Source organism: Tubulanus polymorphus, chromosome 10 (genome assembly GCF_964204645.1).
Source record: "Tubulanus polymorphus chromosome 10, tnTubPoly1.2, whole genome shotgun sequence".
Taxonomy (NCBI): domain Eukaryota; kingdom Metazoa; phylum Nemertea; class Palaeonemertea; order Tubulaniformes; family Tubulanidae; genus Tubulanus; species Tubulanus polymorphus.
The window spans coordinates 2,005,069-2,017,465 of NC_134034.1; the positions used below are offsets into that span (position 1 = coordinate 2,005,069).

At 41.0% G+C, this 12,397-nt stretch overlaps 1 protein-coding gene across 8 annotated transcripts in view; it reads right to left on the minus strand.

Annotated features, from left to right (window-relative positions):
- The window catches only part of LOC141912317 (kinesin heavy chain-like), a 33,101-nt gene that overhangs the window by 16,746 nt on the left and 3,958 nt on the right, over positions 1-12,397 (minus strand). For all 8 annotated transcript variants that reach the window (XM_074803562.1, XM_074803566.1, XM_074803565.1 and 5 more), the window contains 10 exons: positions 8,136-8,223; positions 4,281-4,354; positions 3,524-3,628; positions 3,255-3,447; positions 2,643-2,767; positions 2,441-2,545; positions 1,877-2,025; positions 1,068-1,216; positions 641-816; positions 78-233 (listed from right to left, as the gene is read on the minus strand). In XM_074803562.1, the coding sequence (XP_074659663.1) occupies positions 78-233; positions 641-816; positions 1,068-1,216; positions 1,877-2,025; positions 2,441-2,545; positions 2,643-2,767; positions 3,255-3,447; positions 3,524-3,628; positions 4,281-4,354; positions 8,136-8,223 (1,320 nt within the window). The remainder of the gene's footprint in view (positions 1-77; positions 234-640; positions 817-1,067; positions 1,217-1,876; positions 2,026-2,440; positions 2,546-2,642; positions 2,768-3,254; positions 3,448-3,523; positions 3,629-4,280; positions 4,355-8,135; positions 8,224-12,397) is intronic.

Below are 12,397 nucleotides of genomic sequence, written 5' to 3' on the forward strand. Positions count from 1 at the left end.
ACACTATCAGAAGGATGGGGTTATGGGGTTACACTATTAGACGGACGGGGTAACACTATCAGACGGACATGGTTTACCTCATCTTTTGCCGAGTCATTGTCATTTTGTATGCGTGTCATTTCAATTTGTAAATTCTCGTAATCGCGTCTGACAGACGTAATCAGCTCCTCTTGTTCTAACATCTGTTCTTTCAACTGATTCACCAGTTGACACTGAGAGTTGATCTCTTCATCCTACAAATACAACACCAATCTGCAGTTGAAAATACGGCGTCTACACAAATAGATTATGTTGTAGGAGAACCTATGGAGGCTGACATCTTTTCTAGAAGTGTCTGTAGATCAAATCAATAATGAGTTAATAAGTTAATTTGATGATGTCATAGGGGATTTATGGAGGCAGACATCTTTTCTAGAAGTGTCTATAGATCAAATCAATAGTAGTTAATTTGATGATGTCATAGGGGGATTTATGGAGGCAGACATCTTTCCTAGAAGTGTCTATAGATCAAATCAATAGTATTTAATTTGATGATGTCATAGGGGGATTTATGGAGGCAGACATTTTTTCTGATATCACTAAATCGCTTAAGACAAACTGATGATGTCATAGGGGGAGTTTACGCGCGCTCGGTACTGACCTTGTCGTCCATCTGTTGATAAAGAGCCTGACATTCTTTCTCCCATTCCGAGCGGTCGACGGCCGCGCTCGTCGCCGGGGCGGTGATAGTCGTCGGTCCGGTAGGGGGCGTTGTCGAGTCGGTCGGCTCGACCGGTTTCGCCATCGACTCTTGTTCGTCGCTTGGAACCGATTCACCTGTGAATTATTAACCGAAGAGCACGTTTTAGAAAAGCCGTGAAATAGCGTCTGGTGAAAATACGACTAGGAAATGAAAGAGTTCAAATTCATTAAGCGTCGACCAGTAAAAATAGCAATTGAAAATCAAAGGGTTAAATTCTGAAGACTATTCAGTATGAACCAGGGCAGAATTGTGTTCGAAAGAGAACAAGTTAAACTGCGTCTGCCCCTCCCCTCCACTCCCTCCCCCTCACTCTACCCACTCTTACCTTCTCTCCATCGTTTCAACTCGTTTTCATATTTCTGTAAAATCAGTTTCATTCGGTTGTTTTTCTCGCGTTCCTTTTCGAATCGTCGTTTCCATTCCTCGGCCGTCAACTCCTCGTTCACCATCACCGTGTTCTTGATTGTCTTCGCCCTGAGAGTCAATTCAATGATGATGTCAAAGGGGGAACCATGTAGCAGCCATATTTTCTCAAATTTTGTTATGTAGTTTTGATGATTTTATAGGGGGTTTATTGAGGCTGACATCTTTTCTAGATGGGTCTTACATCAAATCACTAGTAGGCAATTTGATGATCTCATAGGGGGATTTATGGAGGTAGACATCTTTTCTAGATAGGTCTTACATCAAATCACTAGTAGGCAATTTGATGATGTCATAGGGGGATTTATGGAGGTAGACATCTTTTCTAGAAGTGTCTATAGATCAAATCACAAGTAGACAATTTGATGATGTCATAGGGGGATTTGAGAAGGCAGCCATCAGAAGTGTCTAGATAAATTCACTAGTAGGTAATTTGTAATTTGATGATGTCATTGGGGGATTTATGAAGACAGACATCTATCTCTACGAGGGTATATTATAGATCAAATCACTAGTAGGTAATTTGATGATGTCATAGGGGGATTAGAGAAGGTCGCCATCAGAAGTGTCTAGATAAAATCACTAGTAGGTTATTTATTTGATGATGTCATAAGGGGATTTATGGAGGCAGACATCTATCTCTACAAGGGTCAAATCACTAGTAGGTAATTCAATGATGTAATAGGGGGATGAAATGGAAGTTCCACGTACCGTTGTCCGAACAGCAATGTGGACTTGGTTTCGGACTCGTTGTAAGACGCCGGTGAACAACAGATGACCATCGTCGTGCGAGCGTTACCTCCCAGCGATTCTTGTAGAATACGCGTCAGTTTACTGTCACGATACGGCACGTGAGATTTCTGAAACGACAACAATACGATCCGTCGATCGCGCCATGGCAAGTGAGGTTTTACCCCTCCAGGTGTTATTCCTGTAGATGAGGATGAAGTCGATCTGTCGAATGAAATATTCGCTCAGGAAGACGTCTTGGACTTATTTTTCTTCTTTTTATATCCGCCAGGTGTCGCTAGTGTGCAGTAGGATATCAACTACCGTGGCAATAGATGATTTCACTTTCGGTAAGTGTGGATCCAACAGGTGTCGCTGGTGTGTAGTAGGACATTAACTTTTGCGGCAATAGAGGAATCAACTTGCGGCGAGTGAGGATCCACCAGGTGTCATTACTAGTATACAGTAGGACATCAACTACTGCGGCAATAGAGGATTCCCCCTGTGGCAAGAGTAGTTCATCGCATCTTAAAGTTTGTTACTTACGTTTCCGTCTGCCAGGGCAGAGATGACGTTGCCGAGCGCCGACAGGGATTTGTTGATATTTTTCGCCTCGTCCAAAACGGCGCCTTCAGCCCCGGTCTTCGACACCTGTGAATAAACACGCGTACGAAATGATGACGTTCTTAAACGCTCTTTACTCAGTTTGTCCTTTTAAAACGCGAGACTGAAACGTTCTCTACCCTACCTTCTCCGATCCGGCCAAATCGACGAGATAAAGTTTTCCGGAAAGTTTTTTCTGAGTTTCGACGTTTTCTTGTTTTACGTTGATAAGGAAGACGCTGTGACTTCGAGAACTGTGTTCGTTCATATCTATACAGAATGATAGGATTAATCAGATAATCAGGGGATAGTAAACCATTTTCAGAGACTGTTCCTGATAATCAGGGGATAGTAAACAATTTTCAGAGACTGTTCCTGATAATCAGGGGATAGTAAACAATTTTCAGAGACTGTTCCTGATAATCAGGGGATAGTAAACAATTTTCAGAGACTGTTCCTGATAATCAGGGGATAGTAAACAATTTTCAGAGACTGTTCCTGACAATCAGGGATCAAAACGCCATTTTCAGAGACTGTTCCTGATAATGAGAGGACATTGAACCATTTTTCAGAGACTTTTCCCTGACAATCAGGGGACAGTACACAATTTTCAGGGGCTGTTACTGACAGTAAACCATTTCTAGAGACTTTTTCAGGGATAAGTCAACAAACCCGTGGGCATTGGATGATAGGAAACTATTTTAAGGGTCTCATTTCCCTGAAGGGGTTTGAAAATATAATTTCCATCGACACTTACTTGTAACGGCGACATGTCGATTTGATTTTCCCTCCTCGATGACGTCCATCACCTCCTCGGGGCTCGTAACGAACCGTTCGGTCGCCCCCTTCACGTACGGCACGCGGTTCTTATCCTCGTGCACCGGTAAATTCATCTTCGACACGTCCAACAGATCGCGGATTTTATCGAGGTAAATTTCGAAGTACGAAACCTGCAAATAGTGAAATCCGTCTCGTCGTTACGAATTCGCGAGCTGACGTACGGCTAAAACGCGTAATCGGACTTACTTTGATGTGAAATTCTAAGTTTTCGTCCATTTGGTAAATATACGAGAAAATGTCCTGAACAATTCGTGGTATGATTCCTTGTAGTTCGTGGTTACCCATAACACCCTAGGAAAAAAAAAATTAAAACGTCAATGACACCCTAGAGAAAACAATCAATCCCTTGATCTATACATGAATCCATAAAATCCCCCTATGATATCATTAAATTACCTAACAGCTAGGTATATGGAACCTCTTTTAGAAGAGATGTCTGCCACCATGAATCCCCCTATGACATCATCAAATAACCGACTAATAACCGACTATGGACACTTCTAGAAAAGATGACTGCTAATATCCCCCTATGACATCATTAAATTACCTAACAGTTTCTATAGAACTCTGCCACTATGAATCCCCCTATGACATCATCAAATAACCGACTAATAACCGACTATGGACACTTCTAGAAAAGATGACTGCTAATATCCCCCTATGACATCATTAAATTGCCTAACAGTTTCTATAGAACTCTGCCACTATGAATCCCCCTATGACATCATCAAATAACCTAATAGTGGTCTGATCTATAGACACTTCTGGAAAAGATGCCTGCCACCATAAATCCCCCTATGACATCATCAGATTACTTAAGTGACAGTGATTTCATGGGAGGGTTATCGAGGCAGCCATCTTTGCTGAAGGCGTCTAACGATGCGATCGATGATGTCATAGGTGGATTCGCGGCGCGGGGTACGAGCGCGCGTGGAAGTCTTACCTCCATTGTATGAGTTTTACCGCTTGAAGTTTGACCGTACGCGAATATCGTACCATTGTAACCACCGAGCACGTCTGAAAAACAAAAACATCTTATTACAATGTAAAGAGACAATTTCATATTTCGAATAGGAGAAAATTTTATATTTCTGGGAAGCGTCTGCATCACTTTCATATCCCGATTACAGTAGACTCCTCCTAAATCGGTACTGTTTATCTCAGTAAACCAATAATTCAGTGGTTTTGTAAGCATATTTTTATCCAATACACTACCTAAACTCAGTTTCTTGGGTAAAAACGGATCCAGGTTCACACTGTATCCATTTAGGTGTAGTCTACTGTACAACTACAGGCTAGATAAGAATATCTAATCGACTATTTCTCAAAATTGAAGGAGCTTTAAAGGAGATTCAGGCATTTTACTCAAATTTAAGAAGTTTTAAGCAGCTTTAAAAAAATTTTACTGTTTAAAAGGAGTTTTTAAGGAAACAAGGAGTCATAGGGATTCCGGGAGTCGTTTTGAAACCGGGAGTCGTAGGGATTCCGGGAGTCTACCAAAAAAAACCCAGATAAATCGATCAGATATGATAACTATGATTCCCGCAGTTATCCCTACAGAGCGGCTAAGCACGTCCGCCGTCTGCAGATAGCTAGCTCTGCGTTATTGATTATTCGTAGTTGACGTCGAGCATAATCTAGACAGACTAGAAACCAGTCGATATATTATGTGTGTCATCTCTGAGAGAGACGTGACTAAACCATTCACAGAAATCCACTATCATTCGTCGTTCTCTTGATGAGTCTGGTTTTTAAAGATCTAAGTTTGTTATTCACGAAATTCCCTGTAATAACCTGTCGTTGACAATCCCTGAATTGAGTCTGCCCTAGACAATCCCTAAATTGAGTCTGCCTTAGACAATCCCTGAACTGAGTCTGCCTTAGACAATCCCTGAATTGAGTCTGCCTTATACAATCCCTGAATTGAGTCTGCCTTAGACAATCCCTGAATTGAGTCTGCCTTAGACAATCCCTGAACTGAGTCTGCCTTAGACAATCCCTGAACTGAGTCTGCCTTAGCCCTAAACCTTGAACCGACCCTTATTATGACAATTCAGGAACAATCATCAGAGTGCCCACAGATAGTCATTCCTGTATACAAGGAGAAAATTTCATATATCTAGGAAGCGCCGGCATCACTTTCATATCCCGATTACTGTAGACTCCTCCTAAATCAGTACTGTTTATCTCGGTAAACCATTAATTCTGTGGGTTTTGTTATCAAATTTTCAGTGTATCTACACGGTAACCGCCTAACCGGGTAAAAACAAATTCAGGTTCCAACTGCACCAATTTAGGCGCAGTTTACGGTTTAACTACAAACTAGATAAAAATTTCGAATCGCCTATTTCTCAAAATTTAAGTAGTTTTTAAGGAGTTTCAGGCATTTTGCTCAAATTAAAGGAGTTTCAAAAAGCTTTAAAAGCATTTTCCGTTGAGAAGGAGTTTTTTTAAGGAATTCAGAAGTCGCAGGGACCCTATGTATGTAAGAAATGTATATAAGAATATAGCAGCGAGATGCAATTTCGATTTATTTTCTAATCTTATGTAAAGTGCAAAGATTACTGCGTAAATATTGCACAACTATATCAAGAAAATAAATTATTATCATTATTATTATTATTATCAAAAAACCCTATACATATACACAAATAGATTAGATGTATCCCTCCTCCTCGTCGGCCAGAACCTGGAAATAGCACAATTTCCAGCCATACTATACACGATACATTACAATCAATACATCCGTACCGATCATACGTATAGATTAGACTGGTTCCTATCGTCCCCATTGGAGACAGCTGTGCCGTTAGACTGGTGCCCGCACGTGTGTAAATGTCATATCCTGCTCTAAGCAGCTCTGCACATATGGTACATATACACACATACCCAGCAGACGCACTGTGTCACAAGAATTTCTACAATTCCTATACTGAAAACGTTTGATCAGCTGAAAAGATGGCTACCTCCATAAATCCCCCTATGACATCATCAAATTACCTACTAGCGACTTGATCTATAGACACTTCCAGAAAAGATGTCTGCCTCCATAAATCTCACTATGACATCATCAAATTACCTACTAGCGACTTGATCTAAAGACACTTCCAGAAAAGATTTCTGCCTCCATAAATCCCCCAATGACATCATCAAATTACCTACTAGCGACTTGATCTATAGACACTTCCAGAAAAGATGGCTAGCTTTATAAATCCCCCGATGATGTCATCGAATCACCTATAATTAACGATTCGATCTACTGCGTTCAAATAACACCCTATGACATCATCAAATTGCCTACAAGTGTTTTAATCTGACGACCCATTCAGAAAAGATGTACGCCTCTATAAATCACCCGATAACATCATCAAATTGCTTTAGCAAAGTGATTTGATCTATAGACACTTCTTGAAAAGATGTCTGCCTCCATAAATCCCCATATGACGTCATCAAATTACCTCTACTATAGTGATTTGATTCGACCTTTGATTTAGAAAAGATGTCAGCCTCGATAGAGCCCCCTATGACGTCATCAAATTGTCTACTAGTGATTTGATCTATAGACACTTCTTGAAAAGATGTCTGCCTCCATAAATCCCCCTATGACATTAAATTACCTACGCTACGAATGATTTGGTCTATGGAAACTTCTATATAAGATGTTTGCCTCCGTAGATCCCCCTATGACATCATCAAATTACCTAAAAGGGATTTAGAACCTTAAACACGAACTACGCATAAAGCGAGATCAAAAGGTGTATTTTTCCCACGTAAACATTTGAAGAGTCGCGACAGGAATTCAAACAACCGGGTCAACTGACAAATAGGTTTATAGATCACGATCACCCGGAGTCACCCACCGGGTTCTAATTCAACAGAAACAGAAATAGAGAGACATTCATTCAATTCGCGAATTATTGTCATTTCATCGTAAAATAAACGTATCCAAGGTCACAGAACTGAACTCTCAAGCGTCGAAGGTCAAGGGCGGCTCCTGGAGCGACGGAGAAACCGAGAATTTTAGCGACGAATTTCGAAAAGATTTTTGTCTCGCTCACATTATTTTTCATTCTTTCATTAGTTGTTTTCACCACAATAACTCGATATGACACGTTCAGACGTGAGAATCATTCAACCTGTTACCAGAATAACATATAAATACAGGTCAATAGACTCCTGTAGTCATCTGTGCTCGTTTGTCAAGAATATCGTCTCCATGGTTACCACACTACCGACAAGCCCCGAGATACAGTGACTTCAAAACAGTGACTTCTCCCTGACTATTTCTTGACGGCGCGTAGTTACCCCTAACTATTCCCGGAGATGCACGCGCTGTTTTCCCTGACTTGATCTGCTAAGAATTCAATCAATTAACTCAGAAAAATAGACGGAAACTGTTTGATATTAAGCGCGATCAAACAATCTCAACACATTTCCCTGACTTATCCCTGATTTTCCCCGGATTTCTCGGGTTTTAAGAGGAGTCCACCGGGTACGCAAATTTCGAAACCGACAATTGTTCCGTTTAGAAGCATTTCGGGCGGTTCTATCGTCATCAAACCCCCCCCCCCCCCGTCGTAAAAAATTGCCAATCAAAGCAGCGACCCTCTCGGGGAAGTACACTGATAGTCAGGGGGAGGGGTACACTGATAGTCAGGAGGAGGGGCACGCTGATGATCAGGGGGAGGGGTACACTGATAGTCAGGGGGAGGGGTACGCTGATAGTCAGGGGGAGGGGTACGCTGATAGTCAGGGGGAGGGTTACACTGATAGTCAGGGAGAGGGGTACGGTACTTACCGGCTACAATCGGTTTAGCAACTGTGTTATACACGTGTTCCTGTGTTGCATTCGGCTTGATGATCTTATCGAATATGTACACCTTCCCCTGAAATTGAAACAGGAGTAAAATACAAATCAAAGACAGCAGGGCACGAATTTCTATGAAGGGTATCATGAAAACCTGGTTCCGCAGTCCCGGGTATCAATTCAGACTCATCTTAAGTTAACCCTTTCAGTACAACTACACCAGGGTGCGGTGTAAAGTTGGTTTTAGACTTTGCTAGATGCAGTGTAACGATGTAACTAGTAGACATTGGAAGTGGTAAAAACGCATATAACTTCTCAGTGCGTCTACACCACACAGCGCGGTGTATAAATTGGAGATGGATTTTGTAAGTACACCGCATCACGGTGTATCGATGTAAATAGTTTTTATTTCTATTGAAAGGTGGCAGCACCTGTTGATCATTATGAAATATACTAGTAACTAACGATACACTGCACCACAAGGCAGACACAAATATAACAGTATATTCCTAATACACCGCACTGTTGGGTAGACACAATATAGCAGTATGCATGTTGAATTCTCCAAAATTTTCAATATATCCAGGTTTAAGAATCGCACAAGCACAGAAAGGGTTTTAAGATAATCCGAGGTTAATTCGACAACGGAACAGCAGGTGGCAGATGAGCTTCTAATAACGGGGGACGACTCTTTTCCGGAGATGTGTGAAATATTCGCAAAGTTCTAGCAGTGAGGGTCGGTTTTATAGACCGCTGCGGACCCGGTTCCGTGGTGAGTTAAAATCAGTTTCAACTCCGGAAGTTGAATTTCAGGACCAGAACCAGCGGAAGCGGGTCCTAGGATCGGTTTCAACTTAAACCCTGCGGTCAGTTTCGTTTAGATGACTCGGGACCCGGGTTCCGCAGTTGCGCGAGTTGAAATTTGATTCTACCGATAAAGAATTGAGGATGAACTGATTCTAATGCAGAGTCACGCAATCGTGTTCAGAGTCGGTGATGATATTTGAAACGAATCAATTCTAACTCGTGGCAGTAAATTCTAACTGACGCCCGCTGCGGAACTGGATCTCGTTCGGACTATAAAACCAGACCCGAGCGTCTGAAGCGGTGATAGTTAAGCGGCTACGAGGGGTCGGTACTGACGACTGGCGTTTGAGTCGAATACTAGGTGGATAAACTAATTCGACTCAAGTTTACGTCGCAAGTCGATTCGGTGAACAAGAACCGAATTCAACGAACCTAAATCGAAATTGAATAAAAGTTAGGCTAAAAAAAATTGATACCTTGTTTCTCCGCTCTGCTGAGCTTAAAAGTTGACCCGGCCGGCCGCCTATCTACCCTGTACATTACTTTTTTTAAAATCATGATCAAGCTAAGAATAACAGGCCCGGCAGTTATAGAAATGAACTGTTTAGAAATTTTATCATATTTTACAAAAATGACCCGGCTGCTGCGGAGAAACAAGGTATCATTTTTGTTTAGCCTTAGCTTTTCTTCTTTTTTTCAACCCACGGTCAACTACCAATTATCCGGGGCTGCAGTTGCTCAAAAATTGATTAGAGTTAACCAGTGGATAGTTGACATAGTGACAATTGAAAGTACATTTGTAACTACGGTATTTATCTTGAACAAATCTTTGAGCAACTGGCTCCGGAACGCTTCAAGCCCCCCAAAAACGTTTCCACCCAATCCTGGCCGATTTTACCAAATTCATTATATAACCGACGAATTAGAGCACATTTTTGAAGGTGGTTAGACTCTATTTTGCATTTGATAATTAAGCACAAAGTGCATAAATGCCGAGGACAATCGACTACAGTATTTCAAAATTCAATTCCGATATTTCGCAATGATTTTCAAGGTTCTTCAACACATCACGGAATCTCGTTAATCCCTGATATATAATTTCACTGATCCTCGACCAAAAATTCCCCGATTAAATTGCAAGATATCCTCGGTAGGGGCTGTTTCTAATCAAGAGGTTCCTCGTGCCATGACTCGTCATCAGCAAAAACAACAAGACACCAACAATTCAAAATTCCCCGATTTTCAAGAACAGAGTCCCCGATTTTCCCTGCACGGAAAAAGAAAACCAGAATTGGCAAATTTCGCTGATCAATCTAAGGCTTGATGATGTCATATTCACCTAATACCGTATACTACTAGTACGCATATACTTGACAACTGAAATAAACAATTCACACGACTTAAATATCAACCAAAAAAAAAAACGGATCAAGTACGAAAACAATTCCTTAAACGAAGCCAATAGAAAACTCATTCCCTAGAGCTAAATAACAAAAAGACGTTGACATTTTTTCTCTCACACATTTCGTGAACAACAAGCTCGGAGGAGGGGGACAAAACAAATGCTGCCAAAATGTTGACGCAATCAAGAAGTTTTTAGCATCTTAGCAAATGCGTAAGAAAAAAAAAGTCCAAACAGAGCCACCCACCAGAGAAAGGAAGGCTCCGAACATTATAAGGTTATTCTCGGAGCCACCCGTTTAAGGCATGGATTTGAATGTTTTGATTTAGATGTTCTAAAACAAACATTCAGACCGACCGTAGTTTTGTCCATAGTTTTGCCCGCATTTTTGCCCTTCAAATACGGCAAAATCAAAACAGTATTGTTTCTTTTCCGCATGGCAAAAAATAGCGAGCTAAAAATATTCGACCCCGTTTTGTAAAGCTCTTCGTTCTCGACTCAAAATGACGAGGCACCTGCAGTGAACCTGGAACAATTCACTATAAACAAGAAATAGACCAGCATGAGTTACAACTAGTTTCACATGATTGATTTGAAATAACAGATATAGTACCTATCTAGTACACAAAATATTGGGTAAAAGACAGTCAATTGTATTTCACAAACTCTTGCTCAGTATTCGACACCAACTCTGGGTAGAATTTTACCGGTCTCAACTTTACCGCAGTAAGAGACAGAGTCTACTGTATTTCACAAACTCTTACTCAGTATTCGACACCAACTCGGGGTAGAATTTTACCAGTCTCAACTTTACCGCAGTATGAGACAGAGTCTACTGTATTTCACGAACTCTTACTCAGTATTCGACACCAACTCGGGGTAGAATTTTACTGGTCTCAACTTTACCGCAGTAAGAGACAGAGTCTACTGTATTTCACAAACTCTTACTCAGTATTTGACACCAACTCGGGATAGAATTTTACCAGTCTCAACTTTACCGCAGTAAGAGACAGAGTTTACTATATTTCACAAACTCTTACACAGTATTTGACACCAACTCTGGGTAGAATTTTACCGGTCTCAACTTAACCGCAGTAAGAGACAGAGTCTACTGTATTTCATAAACTCTTACTCAGTATTTGACACCGACTCGGGGTACAATTTTACCAATTTCAACTTTACCACAGTTAAGAGACAACTGCTGGTGGTTGATGGATTTGTGGATATTCATTCAGTCAACATCCACATATAAATATATATATATATATCGGCAGACAACATATCGGCTATGAGCCGACGTCGCCATGGAAACCGTCTACCGCAGGAATACGGAGCGACGGGCCGTGAATTGTAAAATGGTTTTTTGTTCGGTGAACGCTGAACAGTTTCTAGGGGAGGATAATCCATCGTCAAACAACAGCATCAGCAACTCATATCCTCTGACAGAGACAAACACCGGGCAAACCGGTTTGACGACCGATTCTCAAAAACGATGTCACAAAATCTAGAAGAAATAGATGAATAAATCCCCCAATGACATAACTATACCTACTAGTCATATGATCTATAGACACTTCCAGAAAAGATGTCTGCCTCCATAAATCTCCCTATGACATCATCAAATTGTCCACTAGTGATTTGAGCTATATAGACACTTCCAGAAAAGATGTCTGCCTCCATAAATCTCACTATGACATCATCAAATTGTCTACTAGTGATATGATCTATAGACACTTCGAGAAAAGATGTCTGCCTCCATAAATCCCCTATGACGTCATAAAATTGTCTACTAGTGTAAACACTTCTAGAAAAGATGTCTGCCTCCATAAATCCCCCTATGACATCATCAAATTACCTACTAGTGATTTGATCTATAGACACTTCGAGAAAAGATGTCTGCCTCCATAAATCCCCCTATGACATCATCACTTACCTACTAGCGAAGGTGCAGGGTGCATTCGATTAGCAAAAATTGTTAGGAGTTGAAAGAATATTGATTTAGGGGATTCTAATGATTAGTTCAGGAGGTGCAGTTTATATATTA